This window comes from Arvicanthis niloticus, chromosome 12, assembly GCF_011762505.2.
Source record: "Arvicanthis niloticus isolate mArvNil1 chromosome 12, mArvNil1.pat.X, whole genome shotgun sequence".
Lineage (NCBI taxonomy): Eukaryota > Metazoa > Chordata > Mammalia > Rodentia > Muridae > Arvicanthis > Arvicanthis niloticus.
Window position 1 is genome coordinate 22677428 of NC_047669.1, and position 24589 is coordinate 22702016.

General features: G+C 42.6%; 2 protein-coding genes across 5 annotated transcripts in view; one reads left to right on the forward strand and one right to left on the reverse strand.

Moving 5' to 3' along the window:
* Fam162a (family with sequence similarity 162 member A) overlaps positions 1 to 3933 on the reverse strand; it is a 26200-nt gene extending 22267 nt beyond the window's left edge. Inside the window, exon 1 of the mRNA XM_034515098.2 lies at positions 3750 to 3933. Coding sequence (XP_034370989.1) covers positions 3750 to 3783 — 34 coding nt within the window. The 5' untranslated portion in view covers positions 3784 to 3933. The remainder of the gene's footprint in view (positions 1 to 3749) is intronic.
* Positions 3934 to 4034: 101 nt separating this feature from the next.
* On the forward strand, positions 4035 to 23627 carry Mix23 (mitochondrial matrix import factor 23). 4 transcript variants are annotated; one of them, XM_034515099.2, is made up of 5 exons: positions 4035 to 4424; positions 13806 to 13931; positions 16268 to 16414; positions 21173 to 21232; positions 23348 to 23627. In XM_034515099.2, exons 1-5 carry the CDS (start codon positions 4374 to 4376, stop codon positions 23396 to 23398), a joined length of 435 nt encoding a protein of 144 aa, XP_034370990.1. In that variant the 5' UTR covers positions 4035 to 4373; the 3' UTR covers positions 23399 to 23627. The 4 variants fall into 4 exon arrangements, with proteins under 4 accessions (XP_034370990.1, XP_076799007.1, XP_076799005.1 ...); XM_076942890.1 differs by having other exon boundaries at positions 4394 to 4530; XM_076942891.1 differs by lacking the exon at positions 4035 to 4424 and adding an exon at positions 5324 to 5414.
* The last annotated feature ends 962 nt before the right edge of the window (positions 23628 to 24589 follow it).

The window sequence follows — 24589 nt, forward strand, 5'->3', positions numbered from 1 at the left end:
GCTTCCCAGTGACCATAGCAGATTTCAAGCTACCAATATGACATTACCATTTTTGAAGTCGTGGGATGTACATAATGCAGGCAGGACCCAGCTCAGCAGCACTCACAATTTGCTCTGTAATCTAGACGCTAATACACACTGTGTGCTCTCTAGCTGTATTATATGGGTTGGTTTATACACTGTAATAAAAAGCCCTAAGAAATGGGCAGTGTATGAGACACACAGTGTAGGCTCAAATAGAAACCCGCTGGCACCACCTGGAGCAATATGATAAGCAAAGCCAAAATCGGAGTAGTTACGATGGATATGATCTCATTTAGGGTTGGCTAGCAAGAATAAAAGAACAATGAAGGAGCAAACTGGAATGGAAATAAAATCAGAATGGGAGGCAGATAATGGTTATGTCCCAGCATTGAACCTATGTGGCCCTTAGCAAGCCAGTTTCTTCCTATCCTTTATGTTTTCTCCTCCAGCCAGGGGTGGCGGTGCATATCGAACAGCCCAGTACTTAGGAGGCTGAGGGTTCCAGGGCAGCTGGGATAAATAACAAATGCTGTCTCTAGAAGCAAAAAGTAGTGTAAGTTCCTTCGTTTACATACATTAAGGGACTAGATGACTTCTAAAATACTGCTTGGCTTCAGTGTTCTGGGATGTGGGTTAGACAGGAGAAGCCCATGGTTTTCTGCACTGGTAACAGCAATGAAAAGGTCACTGTAAAAGCTGGCAAGTCAATGGAGCACAGGGTAACAGAACTTCTCGAAGGTATAAAGAATATTATGCTAAGTCGATTCATTCTTTGACGCAATCATCCCACTGAAAGATATAAGGTCTTGGAGCTGAGGAGATGGATCAGTGGATAAGAGTTTGCCTCCCCCACTCTTACATAAAAACCAGGTGTGGCCACTTAGTGCTGTCAAGAGCAGGCTGTGAGGGTGGAGACCTGAGGATCTCTGGGGTTTGCTGGCTGTTCCAGGCTCAGTGAGGGAACAGAGTGATGGAGCAGGATACCTTATGTCCTTCTCGGGCCTTCATAAGGGTACAAAATGTGTACACAAACATTCACATACAACACACAGACACACACACCTAAATAAAGATACAATATCTTAAAAGTTCTATTTTATTGAACTTTCAGGAGAAAAGAGATGTGAAAACTCACCTTATATTTGCTTAATCCAAGGTATTTCCTTTTTTTTTTTTTTTTTTTTTTTTTGGTTTTTCGACACAGGGTTTCTCTGTGTAGCCCTGGCTGTCCTGGAACTCACTCTGTAGACCAGGCTGGCCTCGAACTCAGAAATCCGCCTGCCTCTGCCTCCCAAATGCTGGGATTAAAGGCATGCGCCACCACTGCCCGATCCAAGGTATTTCCTAGAGTCCATCCATCAAAGCAATAAGTGGTAACAGATACTTATAAAAGCTGAGAATTTAGTAACTATATGGCAAGGCTAATCTTGTTGCTAATGGAAGTCAAAGCAGGGTGAGTGAGAAGCCGGTTAGTCTTACATTTGTGCTTCTTAAAAGAACCTGCACTGCTGGGACATGGATGTAAGCCTCGGTGCCTCTCTCGTACTAGTACATGATCATAGGAGCCAGAACGGGATTTCAGAGGCTCACAAGACCTCTCACCTGAGGCAACTTTCTAACAACTTTGACCTACATCTAACTACATTCATACAACAAACAACTAAAGTCCATAAACCCTCTAGGCAGTTTACACAGGGAGTCCACCCAGGAGTGCCAAAGGAAGCTGTTAAGCACAGATCTACTGCTTAAAATGAGCTGGGGTATCTAAAACATTATTCACTCAGAACAGTACCTTATTCTGAATATTCTGAGTAAGAAAACAATGCCTAGATTACATTTCTAATTGAGCTACCACAGGCATGGTCAATGTTATTTATCAAACCACAGTTGGTTCTTGAAAGTCCATTTGTGTATGAAAGTCTACGCCCACTTCCCAAACACATCTGCACTTCATGTGTGCAGATTTCACATCTGTTCACCTTAAGGAGCCCCAACTGCACCGGGGAGGGTATCTGTGAGTAGGAGACCAGCCTGGCCCACATCGTGAGGTCCACGGCAGCCGGACTACATAGCGAATGCCCCAAAACAGAACAACAAAAAAAAGCTCCAACCCGCCATATAACTAACTTACGAATGTGCACACCCCAGCGGCAGCGGCAGCGGCAGCGGCAGCGGCAGCGGCAGCGGCAGCGGCATGGACTGCAGAGAACACAAGCTCACTGCGCTCCTGATGCTGACACTCATCACCAAGAGGCGCTGCATAAGTTATTTAGCCCGTGACTTATGGTTATTTATAAAGACAGGAGGGAATAAGACCCAAGGGGGGCGCGGTAGAAATCAGATAATGTAAATCAGAAAATGCTTTTATTAATAAAACAGGTAAAAGAAATCACTGGAAAGTGCTCACACAAACCAGACACTCACAGATCACCTGGAAGTAGTTGTCGGTAACATCCTTGGTGAGCTATTAAAACATTCCCCACCGGAAGTAAAATAAATTGTTGCTAAATCGTGCAAGGAATTCTGTCTTGGTTAGAGGCCCAGCAGTGAAGTTCCAAAGCATCAGAAATCTTCCAAGACACTTTAGGTTTCCATGACGTGTGCTACAGTCTAGAAAAGTAACTACTGCCAGTGTGTATTAAGTGCCTTTTGCATAACTCACAGATTGCTGAATCTCTTGCTTGCTCTTTTGAAAACTTTACAAAACTTAATAAACATGCACACAAAAGATTTTAGATAATTAGATCCTAACTGATAACAAATCAAAACCAGCAATAGAATGAGGGCTTTTTCTTTTCTTTCTCCCTCCTTTTTTTTTTTTTTTTTCTAGAGCAGAGTGGGTGTTAGCCTTTAAGGATGTAAGCAATGCTGACCCATTGAAACATGTCTTCCAGTCGGTAAAATCTAACCTCTTCACTGGCTACTGTTCAAAATTACGAAACTATTCTACATTTACTAATTTTTTTTTTGCATTGATTCAATCGCATTTACAATGTACATTACTCCAGTAGCAAAACGTGGGGCTATTCTTTCTTTAAAAATTTAACAACTCTGTAGTGATTTGATGACATGGAACAAAGGATAGATCATGAAAGTTCATAAAGATGATCAAAAAGATGATCAAAAGAGTAAACTACCCTCTAAAGACCCTCAAGGTACAAGCTGCAAACCCTCTGATTTCTCAACTTGATAATTCAAGGCTCTCTAGATCTCCCGGAGGCGGGATGCGTTCACTTTACCAGACTCCAAAACACTCACACGCTCCAATGTTTACTGAGAAAACAGGCTACAGACCTTACATTAGCATAACACTTTCCCCTAAGAAAGTTGAGGCACTTGTCGCGCTATTGTTTAAAAGTATGTACTACCACCCACATCTTAAGACAGCAATAACTTGTATTCTGTGAGATCTTTGAGTCCCTCACCTAAAGAGGGGCAAGCAGCCAAGTAGGAAGGCGCAACCAGAATAACGGATAGGAGAAATTTAGGGTGGAAAGCATTATTTCCAGGGATAACTCTGAGCAAGTGCTCACAGGAGGATGGGGACCAGGTGGAGGCATCAAAGCACTAACTTAAGATGGGAGCTGCGTGAATGAGCGCCAGATGCCAGGGTCTCGGCCAGCCCCCCGCGTCTGCTAAGGCGCTGCGGTCCTTACATGGTCGCAGAAAGTAGGACACCCCCACCGGTGATGCCCCCTCCTGACACCCGCAGACCCGCGTCTCACCAGCCGCCAGGCGCAGGCCGCGGAGGCTCCACATGGCCGCCTGCTCCGCCGACGCACAGCACCCCACAGCGGCCGCGGCGCTGGCGCTCAATGTCACCGAGTGCCCGCGCAGGGAGGGAGCTGGCGGGGTGGGCGGGGCGTGCTGGCGTGACGCAGCGGGCGTGCGGGACGTGCGCGACGAGCGGAGGACCCGGCCAAGCGCCCTGCCTGCCTGGGCATGAAGGCGGAGGAGGAAGGGCGATGTCTGCCAACTGTGAAGCGCTGAGTAGTGTTTTCTGACTGTGCAAGGGAGTCACCCACGCGGAGGGACTCGGGGACCAGGGCCCTACGGCGTCCTGGCTTCAGGAATGTCCGAAGGAAGCCTGCTTTCCACTTAGCTATGTTTTAAAAAAACATCTAGTCATTCTCACCGCTTGCCCACCCTCACCTCTCCAGACGCCCTTGTTTCTCCGCGCTTCTTCGAGGTCTCACTCCTCATTAACAACCCTATGCTCTAGGATCAGAGAGAGGAAGGCAAGCCCTGCTCTCCTCTCCCGGGCTCACAGTACTTGCTGTCAGGCAGCACTGCGGACACCTCTGCTCCACCGTGATTGGCCAGCCGCGGGGTCCTCGCGTTCGTCCAATATGGCGGCGCCCAGTGGCGGTGTGAATTGTGAAGAGTTCGCCGAGTTCCAGGTGATGAGGTTTTCCTCACGTGGCAAACTTGTCCAGCCTTTTGTCTCCAGATCCTAGTCGGTGCTTTGGTCTGGGAGGGAGGATAGACAAACTGTAGGAAAAGCAGGTTGTTCAGAGTTTTTCTTTTAGGGGAACCCTTGGAGGTCATGGGGGCTAGGGGTGGCCTTGGGAAGCGTAGGTGCTCAGTGCAGGGAGGTGCCTGGGGCCCTCCGGGTCATTCTGGAGTGGTAAAGCCGAGCTCTCAAGCTGTGGGTAGGGATTGTTACCAGTTCAGCAGTTCCCTAAACTTCGTTCCCAGCTTCTACCAATACTCTCGCACTTCTAAGTTGAGATTTTGTGGGAGCGAGAAAAGTGAAAGAGAACTTGTGTGCTTGATTAAGTATTTGGCATAGTGCCTTCTTTTGTGGTGAGACACTATGAGTATTTGGAAGCTTGGAGGGAGGGTTAAGCCAAATACTTGGTTAGTGCTATTGCCTTCTTGATCCCGAGAGAAGGTGTAATAAGTTAAATGTGTCTTTTTGTACTAAAAATATTAAAGGTCCGATACCCAAGAATTCAAGAATAACGATCCGGATATTGATCAATTCACAATGACGGTTCAGCTATTAAATGAGAGTTGAAGTTAAAGAAAACATGACCTTTAAAAATGTATTTTAAGTAAAGATAGTAAAATTTGTTAAACATGTTATTTCCCTATCTGTAGTAATCTTAATACCTCGAGAAGCTTGTAGGTAGTGGTATTCTTGAAGATAACCTCACCAAATTGATTTATTTGGTAAATAATTTAGTCAAAGGGTTTTTTTTTTTTTTGGCATTTATTTTTATGGGCATTGGGATTTTGTGGGCATGAATGTATGTGCACCACATCTGTGCAATACCTACAGAGGCCCAAAGAGGACATTGTATCCCACAGGACTGAGGTTACAAACTACTGCAAGCTGCCATATGGGTACTAGGAATTGAACCTGAGTTCTCTGCAAGAATAGACAGGTACTCTATCAGTCCCTTGGCTAAAAGATTTAATGAATATCTCCATTTAAAAAAAAAAATCAAAAGACCTGTTTATCCAGAACTAGCCTTAGTATATTTTTTAATTTTGTCGATAGGCATTAATTTTTGTTTCCACTCCTTCACAGATAGGACAAGAACATATATGAAGGTAACAATGTAAAATGTTAGTATGGCATTTACATTTAGATGAATTTGGTAAAATTATAAGACATGGTTAACTGGAATTCTCACAAATTACTAATCAAAATTAACATTCTCAAGAGTTGTTAGATCACTTTGTATGTAGGTATCCTAACTACGGAAAGGCCTGCACTGAATGCCAGAGGAAAGAAACTGAAAGTCATGCATTTTTTTCCCCCATAAATATTAGGTAGGATTTTACCCCATAATTATGAGATGTTGAAAGAATTGTTCTGTGAATGTTCTGTGTAACCACCATCAAAATTCTGTGGTCAGTGATTTGCTATACCTGCTCTGACTCTTATTTATGTCTATTTATATCTGTTGTCCACCTTTTAATTTGAAAAGGGGTTTTAAAGTCACTTGAAAAAAATGAAGAGTATTTTAAAATATGCTGCATGCATATTAACTAAAGTTCAGGACTTGTTTACTATTTTGTATATGATGCAGTGCACAAGTATTTACAAATGCTCCTCCTAGTTTTGACATAGACATATTCTTGTAAGACAGACCAAGTCAACATCAAAATTGATGCTTTCATCTTGAAAAGTTTTCTCATGGGTTTTCCTACGCAACTTGTATTTTAAGCTTAAAAGAGTTTTTTTTGTGCCCCACTTTCATTGTAATATTTCCAGAAAGTATCCTGTCTCCAAAGTGAAATAGACTCCAAAATAAAAAGTTTAAAATTGAATGCTTCAAATCTCATTTTAGCATGTATTCAACAATTGATTGGGTACGGTTTTAGCCTGTTTGAGCCTACATAACTAAATACTACAGACCTAAGTGGCTTAAACAGCAGAAATGTGGTTTCCTGAAGTTTTGGAAGTCAGAAGTCCAAGATTAGGATCATGTTGGGGTTGGCGTCTGGTGAGGTCTTTCTCTGGTGTGCCGGCTGTTTTCTCACAGTGTCTTCACACCTTTTTTTCTGTCTGTGCAGTTGGAGCAATGTCACTAATATCTCTTCCTCTTCCAATGAGGACCCCAGTTGTGGCAATTAGGGTTCCTGCCCAGTTGACCTCTGTTTATGTATCTGTGTATATGTGTGTGGATTTGACAAAATCTCACTAGGTTGCGGAGGCTGGCCCCAGTAACAAGGCTGGTTCAAGAAGTCCTGCCATAGCCTCTCAAGTAGCTAAGATTGTATTTTGTGTGCTTGGTTGTGATCTCCATTTAACTTCTATTCCCAAAAGCCTTGCCTACATGGACTTAGGGCTTTCCCATGCACTCCAGGGTAAACAATTTAGTCACTACCAGGTATCTATCAGCTACCAGGCTCTGGGAGATACTATGGTGGACAGGGTATGAGATGAGGAGCTTTAAATGAGGATTAAAACATGAAGAAGAATCTGGAGCTAATGTAGAAGAGCTCAAAAAGAAAGAAAATGAGGTCATAATTGAGTTGAGCCTTAGATAATACCAGTTGAATTCTAGGCAGAGGTAATTGCACACAGGCAAAACATTTCCTGTACAGTCATGTATTGCTTAATAATGGGGATATATTCTGAGAAATGTGTTACAGGTGATTTTATGTTGTACAAATATGAACAGTAATTAAATCTTATCTAGGTTTAAGCCAATCCCTGTCATGGCTTCTTGATGCAATTGTGATGCAGTAAACAGGAGATTTATGAAGCTGCTCTAAGTAAGAGGAAAATATGCTAAAGTAATGATGGAAAGATGAAGTAAAGTAATGATGAAAAGCATGATAAATACATAAACCAGTAACCGTCATTTATTGCCGTTGTCAGGTATACTCTGTACATGATGATATTTGATAGACTTCTGGCTGTAAGCACAGTGTATTTTTTTATACCAGCATTACAAATCTTGAAAAGTTTGGCTCCCTTAGACTCTTAGGAGAATACAGTCAAGGGCTGGTCAAGAAAAACATGTGCTGGGCTTAATCTCAACACTTAAGAGTCAGAGGAGCATGTGGGACTTGCGAGTTTTGCGGATTTAGGATAAGTATCCTTTCATTAGTCACTTTTGTGTCCTCTTTTGAATTTAGAATCTAAGCTCTAAGGACTTGGCATGGCATGTGGGCATCTCTAGGCCAGGCAGTGGTAGTACATGCTTTTAATTGGGAGGCATAGGCAGCTGTATCTCTGTGAGTTCGGGGGCAGTCTGCTCTATATAGTGAGTTCTAGCACAGCCAGGGTTATATACACAGAAACCTGTCTTGGAAAAGAAAACACAACCAAAATCCTAAAGTTCCTCTAGACAAAATCTTCCAAATGCTTCTCTTTCCCAACCCTTTCGATACCTTGTGTGTATTTGAACCCTCTGACTTGTTACTTACTCTAACTTTTTCCTCAGCACATGCTCCTGTTTTCCGTGCTTCCTCCCTGTGCCTGTCACTCAGTTACAAGTACCTTCCCCTTCTCCACAGCTGAGACCCAGGTCATGTTTCTCTTGGACAAAATCAACTCACGATTTCTTTCTAGAATGGGTTTCTGAATTTCTATTAGAAATATTTATTTGGGTATATTGATTTTGAGTTGAGTTTACACTACCTAGCCTTTAATCCTAGGCCCTCCTGGAGTTGACATAGGGCTTGATGCTTCTTTCACTATAAGGAAATGGGCTTGGTGAGAGATTTAGCCTTTTTTTGTAATCTACCTATGAAATTTAATAATAACATATAATTCTCAACAATCCTGGAACAAGTATGCATCAGTACAGATAATTTCCTTTAAAATTTTATTATTGTATAGATAGTGCATGGTGGGAGAGTGCAGGACATACATTTGGACATATGTTTGACCAGAGGACAATTTGTTTCTCTTCTTCCACTTTTATGTGGATTAGGATGGAACTCAGGTTCTCAGGGTTCAGTAACATGCAGCCTCACTTGTTTGGCTCTATGCAGTTGAACTCCCTGTGGTGATAGAAATGTTCTATATTTGTTCTGTATACATGTAGTAGTGGCTGCTAACATGTAGCTTTTCAGCATGAGTACGCTGTGGTAACTGACAGTTTTAAATTGAGAATTTCAACTTAAATAATTTTGCACGCTAGTGTCTACTGTATTAAAAGCCCAGTTTTAGATCGTTGGTAATCTACTAGTACACAGGAAAGGGAGGAAAATAGTGTATTTGACAGACCTCCTTTATAGATTCTGTTGATAAGACTGCAAAAGTAGTGGGTGGGTTCAGGGACAGCCAGATGGTTTGACAGGTAAAAGTGCTTGCCACACAAGCCTAATTGCAACCTGAGTTTGATCCTCAGAGCCTGTTCAAACTTGGAGAGAACCAAACCCACAAAGTTGTCCTCTTGAGTACATGCATGCCATGGCACATGTGCACCCACACACACTAATGCATTTTTTTTTTTAAAAGTAGATTCATTACCCAATTAGTACAGACAAATTCCATTGCTCTGTAAAGACCTTAATAGTGTGTTTACGTTGTTTTATTGGGAGGATTTGTTTATCATGATTAAAGTTATAGCAGGTATTCAGACTCAAAAAGTGGTTAAAGTTCAGCTTCGTCAATAAAAGCTCAGCAAATGTTAAACTGTGTAATCTTTTGCCCGGATTGCTGTGTCAGTCTCTTATGTTGCCAATGCTAGTGTCCAGTCCACTTTCTAGACAGCCATTTTGGAACACAATCTGATCAGATAGCCACCATTCTTAGAGCATTTCACTCATTTCTGTGCTTCTCAGAAAATATTAAAATCCTATAATATATCCTACAACACTGAGTCTCTTTTTACACTGTGTTCATGCATTCCGTGGTCTGGTTAAGTGGTTTTATCAAGGGCATCCTTGCAATTCCTGAATTCTTAGTGATATTGAACCTTCAGTGAATTCCCATGCCAATTCCCAGTCCCCTACTGTGCCAGGCAAGGTTAGTGGGTGTTGAAAATACTACCAGGACAGGGTTACCTAAAGACATTTGGTGGTGTGTTAACTGTACAAAAAATTATGCTGTACAGTTTGAAAGCAAATCTTTTAAAAAATATATTTGTTTTGGCTGCATGTATGTCTGTCTGTGCACTGCCTACATGTCTAGTGCCCTCAGAGCCTAGAAGAGGGTATGAGGTTCCTTGGTTTCTGGTGGTTGTGAGCCACTATGTTGATGCTGGGAATCAAATCTGGATCCTCTGGAAGATGCAGCCAGTGCTCTTAACCACTGAGAAACCTCTCTAACCTTAAAATCAAATCTTCACAGTTTTACATCTCACTGTTTTTCCTTAAAAGGAATGAGTTTTATACAGGAGGTTAAATGCTTTACCGATAAGAAAAGACCATGATAGAACCAACTGATTCATCATCTTCATCTTCCTCCTTCTCCTCCTCTCTCTTCTTTTTCTTGCTCTTTTCTGCCTTGATGATGTCCAGAAAACTGTCTTGCAGCACCCTTCTCCACCCTTGGATTTTTACATTCTTCCCACCATCTCTGGTACCTGAGCCTTGGAGTGACTGATAGAGATTTTAGGGCCAAGCAACCAATAGTCACTTATCAGCACTTTGACCAATTATGAGTCTTTGCATTAACTGCCATCCACTGCAAAAAGAAGCTTCTCTGATGATGACTGAGAGCAGCACTGATCTGTGGGTATAAGCGTAAGAATTTCAGAGGTGTCTTGACATGTCTGTTAGCAAACACAACAGTAGTAGGTTCCCATAGGAGGGCCTTTGACCTGTTCAGCCATGGTTTTTCGACTGGGTTTATGATACCAGGTATGCATACTTACTGGGGAGCAGGTTTCAAGTCCAATCAGAAAATAGTTGGTTATCTTCATCAGTCTTGCCACTGTTGCAGGAGTGGTTACTTAACCTCTAGCCTGGCAGGTCGTTATTGTAATTCATGGTGCCCACAGCTAGATAAGACCATTCATGGCTTTTCTTCCCTAGGAGCCTCATAGCACCTCTTGGCAGGATGAAAGCTAACCACCAGGGAGGATGCTTCTTGCTTAGTTTCATCTTGGTGTCTTTATGTCCTGTGACCAAAATGTGTGGCATCTTCAGCAATTGGATCTTACCAAGTAGTCTGGTGGGCAACCAAGAGTAATGACAGTCACTTAGATTGTTTTGGGGGCTCTAGGGTCTCACTGACTAGCAGCTTATAGGGAGGTATTCCATACTTGGCATTGGGGTGTTCATATACTGTGTGGCTTCTGGGATGACCATTATCCACTGGTGCAGGGCACCACTTTTCAAACATTTCAAAAAAGCAGATTGTATTTTTAAGAGCTTACAAAGTAGATTTCATTAGGGATTTTTCATAATTCTTACTTCAAGTTAACACTTCCCTCTACCCTGTCTTCTCTGCCTGCCCTCTGGCCTGCTCCAGCCTAACCCCAGTCTTCTCCCCCAACTCTCATTTTGCTTGTGGTCTACTGTCCCACCTCCCTTAAGATTCTTTTTTTCCTTCTCTCTAATGTCCCCTTTGTAGTTCTCTGGCCTCCGCAGCACCCCTGGCCAATCACGCTGCTGTAAGATTTGAGGCTAGGATCTGCATATGAGAGAGAACAACCAGTGTTTGTCAGAGGCATTTCTTGATCTCCCTACCCAAAATAGCCCCGAACCCCAACTTGGTCACGTTCCACTCATGGGATTAGTTTTCCCTTCCCCACAGTATTTCTCTATCAGTATCTGTTGTTTGAATGCCGTATGAGTTAGTAAAAGGATACACTCTTCTGCTTCTTGTTATACTGTTCAAAGAAGAAAGTTTCTGAGAGCTTTCCTGGCCAAGGAAAACTATCCAAGAGGCACAACTGAAATCTGGCCTCAGAAGATAGTAAGTTCACTGTGAACAAAGGAGAAACAGAATTGGAAGAAGAGTTTTAAAGGGGGTATGGGAAAAAGCAGTCATGTTGTAGGTTAGGCTGGCTCTGTCTTTCCCCCTCCTAGAGATAGGCTCTTGCTATGGAGCCCATGCTGGCTTCCAGCCCATGGTTCTCCTGTCTCAGCCTCCTGAGTGCTCAGATCACAGGCTTGTGCCACCACACCCAACTGTTTTCTTCCCTCTGACTCACCAAGTGCTTCTATCACTTGTTTGGAATTTACTACTGGTGGACATTATATACCCTACATTATATGACATACTATTTAAAGTGGTAGTTGCCCTGGAAATATATTGAGATTTTCCCCTAAGAGTTATGGTGTGCAAAGAATACTATCAACAAAAATAAATACAGGAAAAGGAGACAAGATAATGAACTTGTACTTGCCTAAGGTGTTTTCATTGAGTTTTATTTATTTGGGAAAGGGAATGCACGTGCGTTGTATTCAAGTGAGTGGAGGTCTGAGGACAGCCTGTGGGAGCTGGTTCTCTCCTTTGCCATATGAGTCTGGGGGTTGAACTTAGCTCATCAGGCTTAGCAGCAAGTGCCTTTATCTGTTGGGCTTTCTCACAAGCCCTTGCCTGTGATTTATTAGTCAAAATTATGAAATTATGAAAGCTGATCTGTTTGCGTATTGAGATCATGCGCAGGCTGTTAAAGTACTCTGCAGTTTAAGGACGGTGGAGTGGTAGGGAACAGAATTTAGCCTACATGTGCTGATAAAATGGTTGCAGTTGCCAACGCTTGACTCCTCCACAGACAGAGTGTTTATAGGATTATTAAAAATGTCTTCAAGGAAACCTGGAGTGGCTTAGTGGTGGAGCACTTGTCTAGCATGCATGAGGACCTTGGTTTGATTCCCAGCACTAGGGTGATGTCCAGTGTTTTTGGTAACAGAGGCACTGTATTCACTGTGTGTTGTTTTTTTAAAATGTTACTTCATAAATATGTATAAAAGTAGTAAGAAAACTTGTCACTATATTGCTTATGGTTAACTTTGGGCAATTAAATATTTTTCAAATTTTGTATAAGGTAGGTAGGTGTATGTAAGGGCTGCAGTAAAAAGGGATCCTGGAGACTACTGATGGGCTTTCATACACAACCTGTCCCTTCTGCCAGAGGCAAGGGAAAGAACTCCTTTGGGCAGATGGAAACCCATTTCACAAGGTTCTGGGGAGCGCTGTCTTTTTAGCCACCAGAGATCCTTGTGTAGCGCAGCTGGAGCTCAGTTCTAGATAGACCCCCCTGACAGCACTGATGCTAAGGATCAGGAACGCTTGTAACAACTGAGCCGGCAGTGAAAGTGTTGCTTCCAGTCTTGGGTTTAGTTTGACAAAGAAAAGAAGGGCTGGTAAGTTGAGGGAGACAAGTGAACTTCAAGTGAAGTTCGCTCTAATGCATGTTAAGGTCCAATGGTAACTTGGATGTTTATAATATAATGTGATTGTTCTCTCAGCGGCTTTTCAGTGACTGTTTTTTTGTGGGGAGAGGGGTAGTATAGGAGGTGTTAACAACTTTAAGAACACATATATAGAAAAGGGAAGTGTATATACTGTTAGAACGTCAGCCCAGAGTTTCTGTTAACTGAGGACAGTGCAGCTCGGCCTTTCTCTAGAGCACCGAGGAAGGAGCAGAGCTGCCCCACACAGGGAGAGTAGGTTCCTGGGGACCAAACAGCCTCACAGGAGACAGCCAAGCGCACCCCTGCTGAGCCCCGTCTCCAGCCACTTGGCAGTAAGAATAGCTTTTGGTGGTGTTTTCCTTTGGATTGGGTTTGTGTGAGTTGGAGACTTTGAAGGAAAGCCAAGCCTTGAGAAATGTGAACCAACCAGGGTTACTAAAGAAAAGCTAGACTAGTTCCTACCTGCTTAATGAATAAAAAGGCCAAAGTATGTTTCTTCTCTAGTAGCAAATTTGTTCTGTTTTTATCACAAAAATATCTACAGTCATAGTAGAAAGTCAGAGATCTGCAAGGTAAGGGTGGTGGTGTGTGGCCTCACGCCTGTGAGCTGAGCAGCCCTGCCCTCCTGTCCTAGCCCTGCATTTGCAAAGCTAGGCTAGAGCAGGGCACTGATGGTTGTGGAGAGCGCATGATATTAAGGTTGGAGAGTCCGTTCTGGCTATGTGCTGGATAGAAGTTAGAGTTTGCTAAATATCGTGCGGGACAGTGGATTTCATTGTTGAGCCGCAGAGCTAGAATCATGGTTACATATCCCACCTGTCATTGTTGTGATAAAGACAAAGAGGTTTGATTGTACTGTTTGGCTTGTTTCCTCTTATGTAAAAGGGTTGTAAAATATCCAAGTTTTTTTTTTTCTCCTTTTGCTTAAATATTTAACTTATCACTTAACATTTCATTGAGATTATATTCTTCTGTTCTTTTATTTTAAATATATATAGGAATTACTCAAGGTGATGAGGACAATTGATGACAGAATAGTACATGAATTAAACACTACGGTTCCAACAGCTTCCTTTGCAGGGAAAATCGATGCCAGCCAAACCTGTAAACAGCTGTATGAGTCTGTAAGTTCATCTTGAGTCTCTTTTTGGTGCTTCTTTTATACCTTTCTTTGCAGGTACAATGGAAAATACACTGACTTATATCTATACTGTGAAAAACACATGGCATCTTGTGTCCACCTACCTGAAGGTGGAGCACACTGATTTCAGTATGGTTTCTACAGCTCCAGACATTGTGTGGTGTGCGCACAAGTCTGTGAGAATGGGGCAGCGGTGTTCTGGCCTATGTGTTCTCATGGCCTTCTGCTTAAACACACAGTGGGCATGGGATGAGCACAGGGACCATGAAGCAGGCCAGACAGTGAGCAGCAAGAGTGAGGACCTCGGATGGATCAGTCCCAAGAGACCAAGCAGCTAATGGCAAGAAGAATGAAGGCCTTGCAGGCCTTTTGTTGTTTCCATTATCAGGAAGGGGAGAGGAAGTGTGTGCTAGAAAGGGAAGAGGAAGCTGCAGGTTTTAATAAAGCACCCTTCTTGACGCTTGAGCATCTCCAGTGTAGATTGCTCCTTACCTGCTAGAGTCTTCCTTTGAATCTGCAAAAGCAGAAGGAAATGGTGCAGCTGTGCTGGACCTTACTGATGCCCTCCCCATTAAGTTGGAAGTTAAAGCTCAAACAGCACGTGCTTCTTATACTCTCCTACCACAAGGTTACTGTGTAGATTGTAGGTGTGGAAAAAAATCATTCTGTTGGCAAACTTACTCATCAGTTAAATTCAGAACACTACCTACTGATATCTTAGTTCTGTTTTTTTTGTTATTTAGTTAAAGTTTGTTGCCGGGCGGTGGTGGTGCACGCCTTTAATCCCGGCACTTGGGAGGCAGAGGCAGGCGGATTTCTGAGTTTGAGGCCAGCCTGGTCTACAGAGTGAGTTCCAGGACAGCCAGGACTACACAGAGAAACCCTGTCTCGAAAAACCAAAAAAAAAAAAAAAAAAAAAAAGTCTGTTATTCTATTGAGCATCAGGTAAATAACTGAATAACTGGTTTTAGAAAATTAGAAGGTGTGGTGTTTTTATGATTTAGTCATGGCAAATATGTGGGGGGGGGGGGGGGGCAGGTCTCCAAGTCCTAACGTACTGTGGGATATTTGGTAGTGCATTTATGTCTTCAGGTATTTCTGACTAGAAATGTATGATCACTCTGTATTGCTCTCCTCCCTGCTACCTGTATAGTCTCTACTATTCAGTTCTTCCCATTTCCAGTCTTCTGTTAGCATGGGGGTTGATAGTATCCTGATTAGCAATATGGTTTCCAGGACCAAATCAAATCTCACATCTGCTGCTTCCTAGGTTGCTGACTGAGCATTTTGTATAATCTCTCTTCACCTCAGTTTCATAGTGTTGTAGAGGATTAGTGAACTAAGAAAGTATTGTTCTATGTATTAATATGCTTACCAGAGTGGTCATTATTATATTTCAACTAACTTTGTTCTAGAGACTGTGGGGCCCTTAGCCAGTAAGAACCACTAAGACCTCTTCTTGAGTGTTGTGTTTTTTGAGGATGAGAACATCCAAAGTTGCTTATAGCTGGTGAAGACGTATTTGCATTCCCTAATGGTGACATTTCTTTATAGAAAAGATCATGAGAGCCAAAGCATACATTTAGAAAGTTAACCTCAAAAAGCTTCTCATGATAAAATTAAGTAATTTCACTGAGATCTCCCCAGGTGTGATTGGAAGGGTAGCTTGAACCATGACCATTACACCTGCCTACCCAGGACAGGTGGGGAAGGGGGTATGGAAATCATTCTGTCAGTTATCCTTGCAATCAGCATACACAATCCGTGAGCCACTAAGCTCTGCCTCAGCTTCTCTTTGTCAATACTGTAAATTTTTGAAAAGGCCTCTGATTGCATAGTTAAATGTCACATTTCCTTACGTAACTAAGATATTCTCCACATCCCTTTGTTCACAACATCTTTCCCTTGTTAGTAACATGAGACTGAAACCACTAGGAAAGACCAAAAAAGGAGAGACTACAGTCACTGGTGGGGGGGGTAGAAGTGAAAGTGAGGTAGAGGAGCACGTGCAGGGGTTGGTGAGGAGAGCAAGGACAGGCAGGAGGTAGCAGGGCAAGCCCGCCTGGGTACTTTGGGAAGGAGGAGCAGGAGATACTGGCCTGGATTGTTGAAGGAGGCAGCCTGGCCTCATCCTCTGCACCTTCTGAGGCTTTCCCTCTTAGCTGATTTAAGCAATCCAGCCAACAGGTTTCTCTTGCAGAGATTTTTAAAAATTGTTTTAAAAACTATTAAATTCCTGAAGTCTTATTTTTTTCTAATACTAAAATGTAACAAATTAATGTGATTTCTTTCCCTCTTTTCATTTTTTTGTCCTTTTAGTTGATGGCAGCTCATGTCAGTAGGGACAGAGTTATAAAGAACTGTATAGCCCAGACGTCAGCAGTAGTAAAAAGTCTCCGAGAAGAGAGAGAAAAGAACCTGGATGACTTAACGTTATTAAAGCAACTTAGAAAAGAGCAGACAAAGGTAAGCTGAGCAGACCTTGTATTTCTGAGGCAACGGTTCCCAAATATAGCCTTCAAAATGGAGTTTTAATATGTACAATTTCAAGTAGGTTGTGATTATTACTTTAAAAAAGTGATCAGTACAGGGTTGGGAGGCTGAATTGGTGGATAAATTGTTTGCTATGAAGTATGAGGACTGAAAAGCCATCAGTAAAGCTGGGTGGTTGGGTCTGGAGAGATAGCTCAGTGATTCGGAATGCCGGTTGCTCTTCCAGAGGATCTTGGTTTGATTTCTAGCACTCAAATGAAGGCTCAAAACTGTCTGTAACTCTACTGCTAGAGGATCTGATCTCCCTTGCTGGCCTCTGTCAAACAAATACATTAAACAAATAGTAATCAAATAAATTAAACCAACAGCAATAACAACAATAACAAAAATCCTGGGTGGCTTATCAGCCACTTGTAATCGCAGAATTCCAGAGGCAGACAGGAGATCCCTGGGCAAGCTGGCTAGTACCAGGGTCAGCCTCAGTAAAGTAAATAAAGTTGAGTGTGGTGTAGAAAAGACACATGACAAACTTCAGGCTCCCATTCACACACACACACACACACACACACACACACACACACACACACACACATACACATATGAGAGGGGTGGGGGAGGGGCCAGAAGAGTAGTGTCTTGTTGCCAGGTGGGCTTTACATTATGCTTAAATGTGGTATAGTAAATGAATGCATATTTTATAAACAAGTGCAGCATAGGGGCTTGGGGAAAATTAACATGGAATTGTATTTTATTTCTTTTCCTGTGATGTTTTCCAGTATTTAAGACAAAACATCAATACTGACCAATACCACATCAAAAACTTTTTGGGAAAGAGTGTCTGCTTACTTGAAACATTTCTTCATAAATTTGTGTATTGGAAATATTTACCCCTTTCCTTGTATAGGAATCTGCAGAAATATAATATAGATTCCTTACGTTCTGGCTATTGTACTCTTCAGCCATAAAGACATAGTATGGTTGAATGTAGTTAGAGAGCCTCAGCACCTCAGGGTAATGTCCACCCTACTCTGTAGGCATTGTGGGGTTTTGTATACCTTTTCTACACTTAACAGCATCTCTGCAGTGTTGTTACTTAAGAAAATATTGTGGGCCAGCTAAGTGGCAGATAAGGATGCCTGCTGCCAAGAAGACCTGAGTTTGATCTCAAACCCACATGGTGGAAGAGGAGATCTAATTCCCATAAATCTTCCTTTGATCTCCACACCTGCTCACTATGCATAGACACACACACTAAATAAATGATAAATCCAGTTTACAAGTCAGGTGCTCACTCAGGGACATGTGAAAGGAAGCTTTTCCTCGTGTACTACAGTTAACGGGCAGAGTCACTGCTGGGCCCTATTTGTGGCTTACTAAGAAAACAGTTGTGCTTTGGTATTCTGGGTCCTCAGCCCACTAGGGTGATCAGAGCCCACAGGCCTCAGCTCCCATATGTAAATGGCATAGTATTTGCATTTAACTTCCTTCCCCAGCCTCCTTGTACTTTAAGTCACCTGCAGTTGCTAATCACAGCTAATACAAGTATCTGTGTTTGGTACATGTGACGTTTTCACCCCAAATATTTTTGATCTCCAATTGCTTGAATTCACAGATCATACCGAGGGCTGGCTACATTTTGTTACATGGAATACATTGCTATCCTTTTTTTAGGGAACTTTTAGGTATCATTTTAATTTTATGTAATTCCAAACTTAAAAGTTGCAAAGCAATGTGAAGATCTCCCATGCAGAGCTCTCCCTGGTTCCTTGTGTTTGCCTGCTTCACAGTCTCTTCCTCTCTTCCCTTCTCTCTCCTGTGTACACATGCTACTCTTCTCTAGGATGTGTCCAAGCACTTGCTGTGCCCTTAAATTGATAATTTCTTATTTTTCCATTATATTTATTTATATGTGTGTGTGTAGGTCAGAAGACCACTTGGAGAGCTGGTTTTTTTTTTTTTTTTCTTTCTGAACACAAGTTCCTGAGATTAAACTCAGGTCATCAGATTTGGCAGCAAGCACCTTTACCCATTTGGCCATCTCACCAGGCCATTTATTATTTCTTAATAACTTTTCTTACATGGCCACCATACAGTTGTCTGTTTAAGATAGCACAGTGGACAACTTATAGTTCTTGTGTCAGATGACTGAAAAGGCAATATGGAACTTTTTCTTATAGTAAGTAGTGTAGAGCTTGGTGTTTGTTTAGCAGATGTAACCAGATGCACAGGGGCACACAGCAAGTAGGCCAGGCTGCTGTGCTTTTTCAGCTGTTTTGCTAATTCAGTGTTTCCCTGTGTTTGTGTCTCTCTGTCCGTGAGTACTGCTTAGGTCTCTGTTGCATACTTGCTAGTTCATCAGGCAGCGACCGAGTCTCCAGGTGGTGAATGTGTTCAAATAGGCCTTGTTCTTCCCCTTGATGTTCAGGGTCATTTGAAGGTTATTTTGTACAATTGATCAGGGTCTAAGTAGCTCTGAGCTTTCTATTTCTTGACAGCATGAATGCAAACCTGTCCTTCACTATGAGGAAAGGTCATCCTTTCCAGCTAATCCATTAGCTTCACTAGTGATGGAGGAAAGACACAGGCTGTGCTCAGCCTAATGGATCCTAATCAGTGATGGTGTGAGCATGCAGTAGCCATGCTACCCTTACTTCCTGGCTTTGTTACGATGTTGACAGGGTGTGGGCCAGGACTGCTAAGTCATACTGAAAAGTCAGAGTTGCCTACTGTTGCTAGTGAAGTATAGAGTCCAGCAAAGCCCTGGTATTACAGTGATTGTGTCTGTTTGCTCGGCTCTCAGATCTGCCCCTTTGCCCTTCGTGCCTGGAAGGCACAGCCACGGCCTGCAGGGAGGGGCATCGGAAGCAAGCAGTGAGGAAATATAAGCCAGTGAGGGCAACTGTGAGTAGTGCCATAGCAGATGAGGAAATACTACAGCTGTTTCATTTTCCAAGTGTGGTTATGGACTCTGAAAGAGTCCTCCAGCTGTTCCAGGCCTTCCTCATTCACTGAGGATGCAGGGACACTAACTGGTAGCTCTGAAGTCACAAGCCAGTAAGTGGCTAGGCATTTTAATAACTTAATTGCCAAGCATACCATCTTAAGTCTCATCCTTCACAAACCTTATACAGCCTACTCCAGCCTTTTATATATTAGAGCTCTGATTTTTTTTTTTTTTAATCTTTTCTATTTGGAAAATTCCAAGCATTTTATCTCTTACTATATAAAATCCTTTTTATCTAAAACATATTCATTCTCACCCCCACTCCCTGTTCAAATATGAGCTAGCTTATTCTGGAACCAAATGTGAGTGACCACGTCCTGGGACCACTGAACTAGATTGCTCCAGGTTCCATGTTACGACATGGAAGCAGTTTCATAGAGTTTTTAGAGAACAAAGAAAGTTCTTTTTAACTTTTCTTGTCAAAAATTACCTCATTTTCTACCTCCATAACATCTTTCTTACTACTTACCATTTCTTCTTTACATAAGAACTGAATTCAAATTATATATACAGCATGATGTAGCAAATTAAGATTCTCTGTACCCTATTGGTATCAATTTTCTCTTTTTCTTTTTTTCTGTCTGTTACAAGTCTTCGGCAAACTTCTTAACATCTTAGATTTTTATACCTTGCTGCTCCAGGAGCAGAGGTCACACAGAATTGAGAATTAGAGACATTTTACATCTGAACAGACACCTACAGAGACATCAGTGACCTTTAGTAGTCAGTGCCTTGTAGAGAAGAGAGGAGAGCTGAGAAAGCTTGCCTTCATGCTAGCCCTGTAGCCAGTGTTGGCTACAGAAGATGCTCCTTCTTCTTGATCAACAGTAGGCACATGGGAGACCCGGTTTCTTTGGGTAGATCCTCCCTTCCTCCATCACAGGTCTTACCGGTACCCATGTGGAACACCATTGAATTGGGTTCTTGAAGTATCTAGCAGGAATCAGCTGGGGAGAATTCTCCACTAGGAGTCCCAGGCAGACCAGTGTCCCCTCAGTGAGGCTTCCAGGTGGAATAACAGATCCTAACAGGTGGAGGTGACCTCACCAGATCAGCCCTCACAGTGGGGGCAGTCAGCTGGCAGTTCCAGTGAGCTTTCTTCCTGCGGATGAGAGAAGCTATAGCCAAACTTCTGGCTTCCTTCCCACTGGAGGCATGTTTCTGTCATGATAGAAGCAGTGGTGACATCTATTAGACATGCTTTACTTTCTGGTTGTTTTCAGGAAAACTTTACCCTTGGGCTGGTTTGCTGCTCTTTTCCTTCCTGTCACACAGTGAGTAGGGCCAGCTCATCCCTAGATACAGGGCCTCGGAGGACACCTTGAGACAGACACGCTTGGGTCTGAACTGTGGAGGGATGGTGCTTCCAGGGCCAGTGTTTCAAAGAGCTCAAACGAAAGTGATAGCTTACTAATTAATGCATATTACATATGCTTTGTAAAAATTTATTTTCTCTTTATATTACATATGAGTGCATATGTGGGGGTATGGTTGCCTGTGCTGTTGTGTGTGAGGCAAGAGGTTATGTCAGGATGCCTTCCTCAGTCACTTCTCCAACTTATTTTTTGAGGCAGGGTCTCTCACTGACCTGGGAGCTCGCAGTTTTTGCTATTTTGGCTGGCCAGCAGGCCCCAGGATCTGCTTGTATCCACCCCATCACCACTCTCCAGCACTGGGGCTATAGTTTTAACTCTTTACAGTTCAGAATTTCTATTTTTCTTTTGCAGTTGAAATGGATGCAGTCAGAACTAAATGTTGAAGAAGTGGTAAATGACAGGAGCTGGAAGGTAGGAAATAATGTTGATTTTTATAGAGAAATAGTAGAGAAACTGAACAAGCAGGAAGCAACGGGGAGGAGGGGGGCAGTGCAGGCAGGCTCCGAGAACAGAGAACCCCCAGCAACGAATGGCTGAGGGTGTGGGTGCTAGTAACTGCCCCAGAGGATTCTGTTGGATACATTCAGGGTTAGATACATTCTTTGTACCTCCTAACACTGATTTTGCATGTTTAACATTCAGAGTTTTTTTTACTGTAGTTAAGTGAGAACTTTCAAAGAGGTTGTTTGTTAAAATTAGCCCTTTGAGCAGTTACTTTTCGTAAAAACAAAGTTGCAAGCATTATTCTGCAATTGTGTGAGTTAAGATTCATTGAGTCTCGTTGAATGCAATTACACAGGGAACATTAAGGAGAGGAAACACTTGGATAAATAAGTTCCAGGAGAAGGAAAGAACAGGCAGACTTCGCCCTACCATGCTCCTGCTAGATCGCCTTGGGTTAAATATTAGCCACTGGGCTCTGAGTAACTTCTGGCATTTAATAACTGCTTATCTCGTCAGGAGCTTTGGTTGCAGAAAGAATTTTGTTTCACAATGTTCACAAACAAACAAACAAACAATAAATAAATAAATAAATAAATAAATAAATGTAATTATTAAGCAGAGTGATATTGCTATCTTGATGTATGACCTTCTAGATTTTATATTCATGGCCAGGCTTGTTAACTGTTTTTAAAGTTGTAAGTGAAGTCATCTTGTATCTACTTGTAGCCAGCTTGTTTACTGTGTCATTAAATTTAAAAAGACTCACAGCATGTGAAGACATGAATAAATTACAGACTATAAATTGAGTGTCTTGTGGCATCTCTTTATCCTGTCTTCCTTGCCGAAATGTGACCTGACCTTGTCCTTGCTGATATCAGCATGGGGGCTGTGCTGCCTGAAGGTTTGCCAGTGATTGGATATTCATGCATTCTCTGAAGAAGTGATCATTTATTCTGGGACTATGATGGGAGAAGGCTATGGTGAATATCTGGCTTTTGAGAGCCTGTCTGAGGATTTTGATACATGCAAAGCTTGATAGAGTGGGACCTTTTGGGTGTGATATCCCAGATGTTCTTCAGTATAATGGGGTTACACTCCAATAACCCTAAGAGTTCTCACGACACTTAGCAGTGGGCTATACTTAGGCATCAAGAGAGAGTAGTATTCTATCATTAGCCCATAGGAAAGTCGAAATTTAGCCAAGCCTGGGGTGGCCCATAACTCAGGAGGCTAAAGCAGGAGGATTGTGAGTTTCAGGTCAAGCTAAGCTACATAGCAAATTCAAGGCCGGTATGAGCCACAAAGCAAGACCCTGTTTCAAAGTGAAAATTCAGAACATTAAAGGGAGTACCTCTGCTGTGAGGTCTTCCCCATGGAGGGAGGGGCATGCTTTCACATGCCCGTGACTTTCTCATTATATCGCATTTCCTTTGTTTTTTAAAGTGTTTGTTTGTTTGTTTGTTTTGTTTTTCGAGATAGGGTTTCTCTGTGTAGCCTTGGCTGTCCTGGAACTCACTCTGTAGACCAGGCTGGCCTTGAACTCAGAAATCCACCTGCCTCTGCCTCCCAAGGGCTGGGATTAAAGGCATGCGCCTGTGCCCGGTACATTTCCTTTGTTAAAGAACAGAAGTATGAAGTATGTGTGTGTTTTATTTAACATATGTCAGAAGTCTTCTCACATAAGAATGTTAACAGCTCCCTTATCCTTGTTAAACCTTTTATCTTCTCTGAATTACCTTCTGCCATAAACTTTCTGAAGCAGAGCCCCGTTTAGTCATGAGGCATTCTCCACATTTATGATGTGTGTTTCAAATTTTAGGAAGCAAGGTGAACCAAACAAGAAATACATAAATATACATAATTTAGCAGAAGACAGGTCCAGCCAGCAAATGGGCGCTGAGATTGTCTAGTGAATGTTACCAAGGTATACATTATGCTTAATTTGATGTGCTAAAGAAGCTTACTGTTTCCTAACCCTATCAAAAATGGTAACATCCTCCGAATCTGTTGATCTAAATTTATATCTAGGCCTGACTTAAACAGGATATCTGGGTGACTTTTGTTTCTGTTTGAATATCTTAGGTGTTTAATGAACGCTGCCGAATTCACTTCAAGCCTCCAAAGAATGAGTAGAGAGAGAATATTTTAAAAAGACCGGGTCATCTCATCGCCTACGCATGACAGATGTCAGCAGGGCCAGCTTCCGAGGGTGGTCTCTGAGCCAGCAGGCCCAGGCCTTTGGTTGGTTCAGCCCCATTCAGCCAAGACCTCAAGTCTAATTCTCATAATTATAAAAAAATCAATTGCTATTTTATACTGATTCTGTAAAAAATGTTTTGTAACTATTAAAATAATTTTCTGACTCTGTGTACATATTTATTTGGTGGCTTTGCAAGTTGAGATAGTCAGTGCTCTAAGAATTTGTACAGAGTTTCCATGTCATTATGCCTGCCTGAGTTTCACAGGTTTATTGGTATGGATGGGGTTATAGATTAGTTTGTCTTTGTCATTGTGGGTTTATTTTACAGGAGCAGAATCGGACTACAGAGATGATCAGTGGTTAAGAGCACAGGCTGCTCTTCAGGGGACAGGTTCCATCCCAGCACCTACATGCAGCTCACAACTGTCTAATCTCTATTCCCAGGGGAGCGGATGCCCTCTTCTGGCCTTTGTAGGAAGTAGGCACAGACACATACATTCAGGCAAAATACCCGTACTTATAAAATAAACATAAATGGAGAAAAAAATGACAAAATCAGGTTGCATTCTATCCAAACAAACACTTTTTCTTTTGAAAGCTGGACATGGTGACTGATGCCTGTGATCCAATACCCTGGAAAGCTGAGAGGGGAGGATTACAGGTTTGAGACCATCGGGGCTATATAGTAAGAACCTGTCTCACAAAAGAACTATCATGAGCCAGGCTGTGGTGGTGCACATCTTTAATCTCAGCTCTTGGGAGGCAGAGGCAGGTGGATCTGAGTTTGAGGTCAGCCATAGTGAGTTCCAGGACAGCCAGGACTACATAGAGAAACCGAGTCTCAAAAAACATCTTGTTTTTACATGTTGGGTTAAGGTGTGTCCTGGACTGGTTGTTGGGTTAAAGTGTGTCCCGAGTCTGTTCAGCCACAGGGCTAGGGCCACTCGGGGAGACAGAGGTGCAAGGAGAAGTTTGACTGCACTCTTCACACCAGTGCTGGCTGGACATGAGGCTATTGGGAAGCCACTGGACCCCACTCCAGGGGTGGGGAGCATAGTCTGAGGTACCTGGGGACTGCTGGAGTTGATGGGGGGGGGGTCCCAGGGCCAAAAGGTGGCCGGGGA

What these genes read in the sequence shown, in the direction of transcription:
- Mix23 (XM_034515099.2), top strand. Translation starts at nt 4,374, where the DNA reads ATGGCGGCGCCCAGTGGCGGTGTGAATTGTGAAGAGTTCGCCGAGTTC. An exon ending in GTAAACAGCTGTATGAGTCT is followed by an intron (nt 13,932 to 16,267) that starts GTAAGTTCATCT and finishes TTGTCCTTTTAG; the next exon opens with TTGATGGCAGCTCATGTCAG. An exon ending in TAAATGACAGGAGCTGGAAG is followed by an intron (nt 21,233 to 23,347) that starts GTAGGAAATAAT and finishes TGAATATCTTAG; the next exon opens with GTGTTTAATGAACGCTGCCG.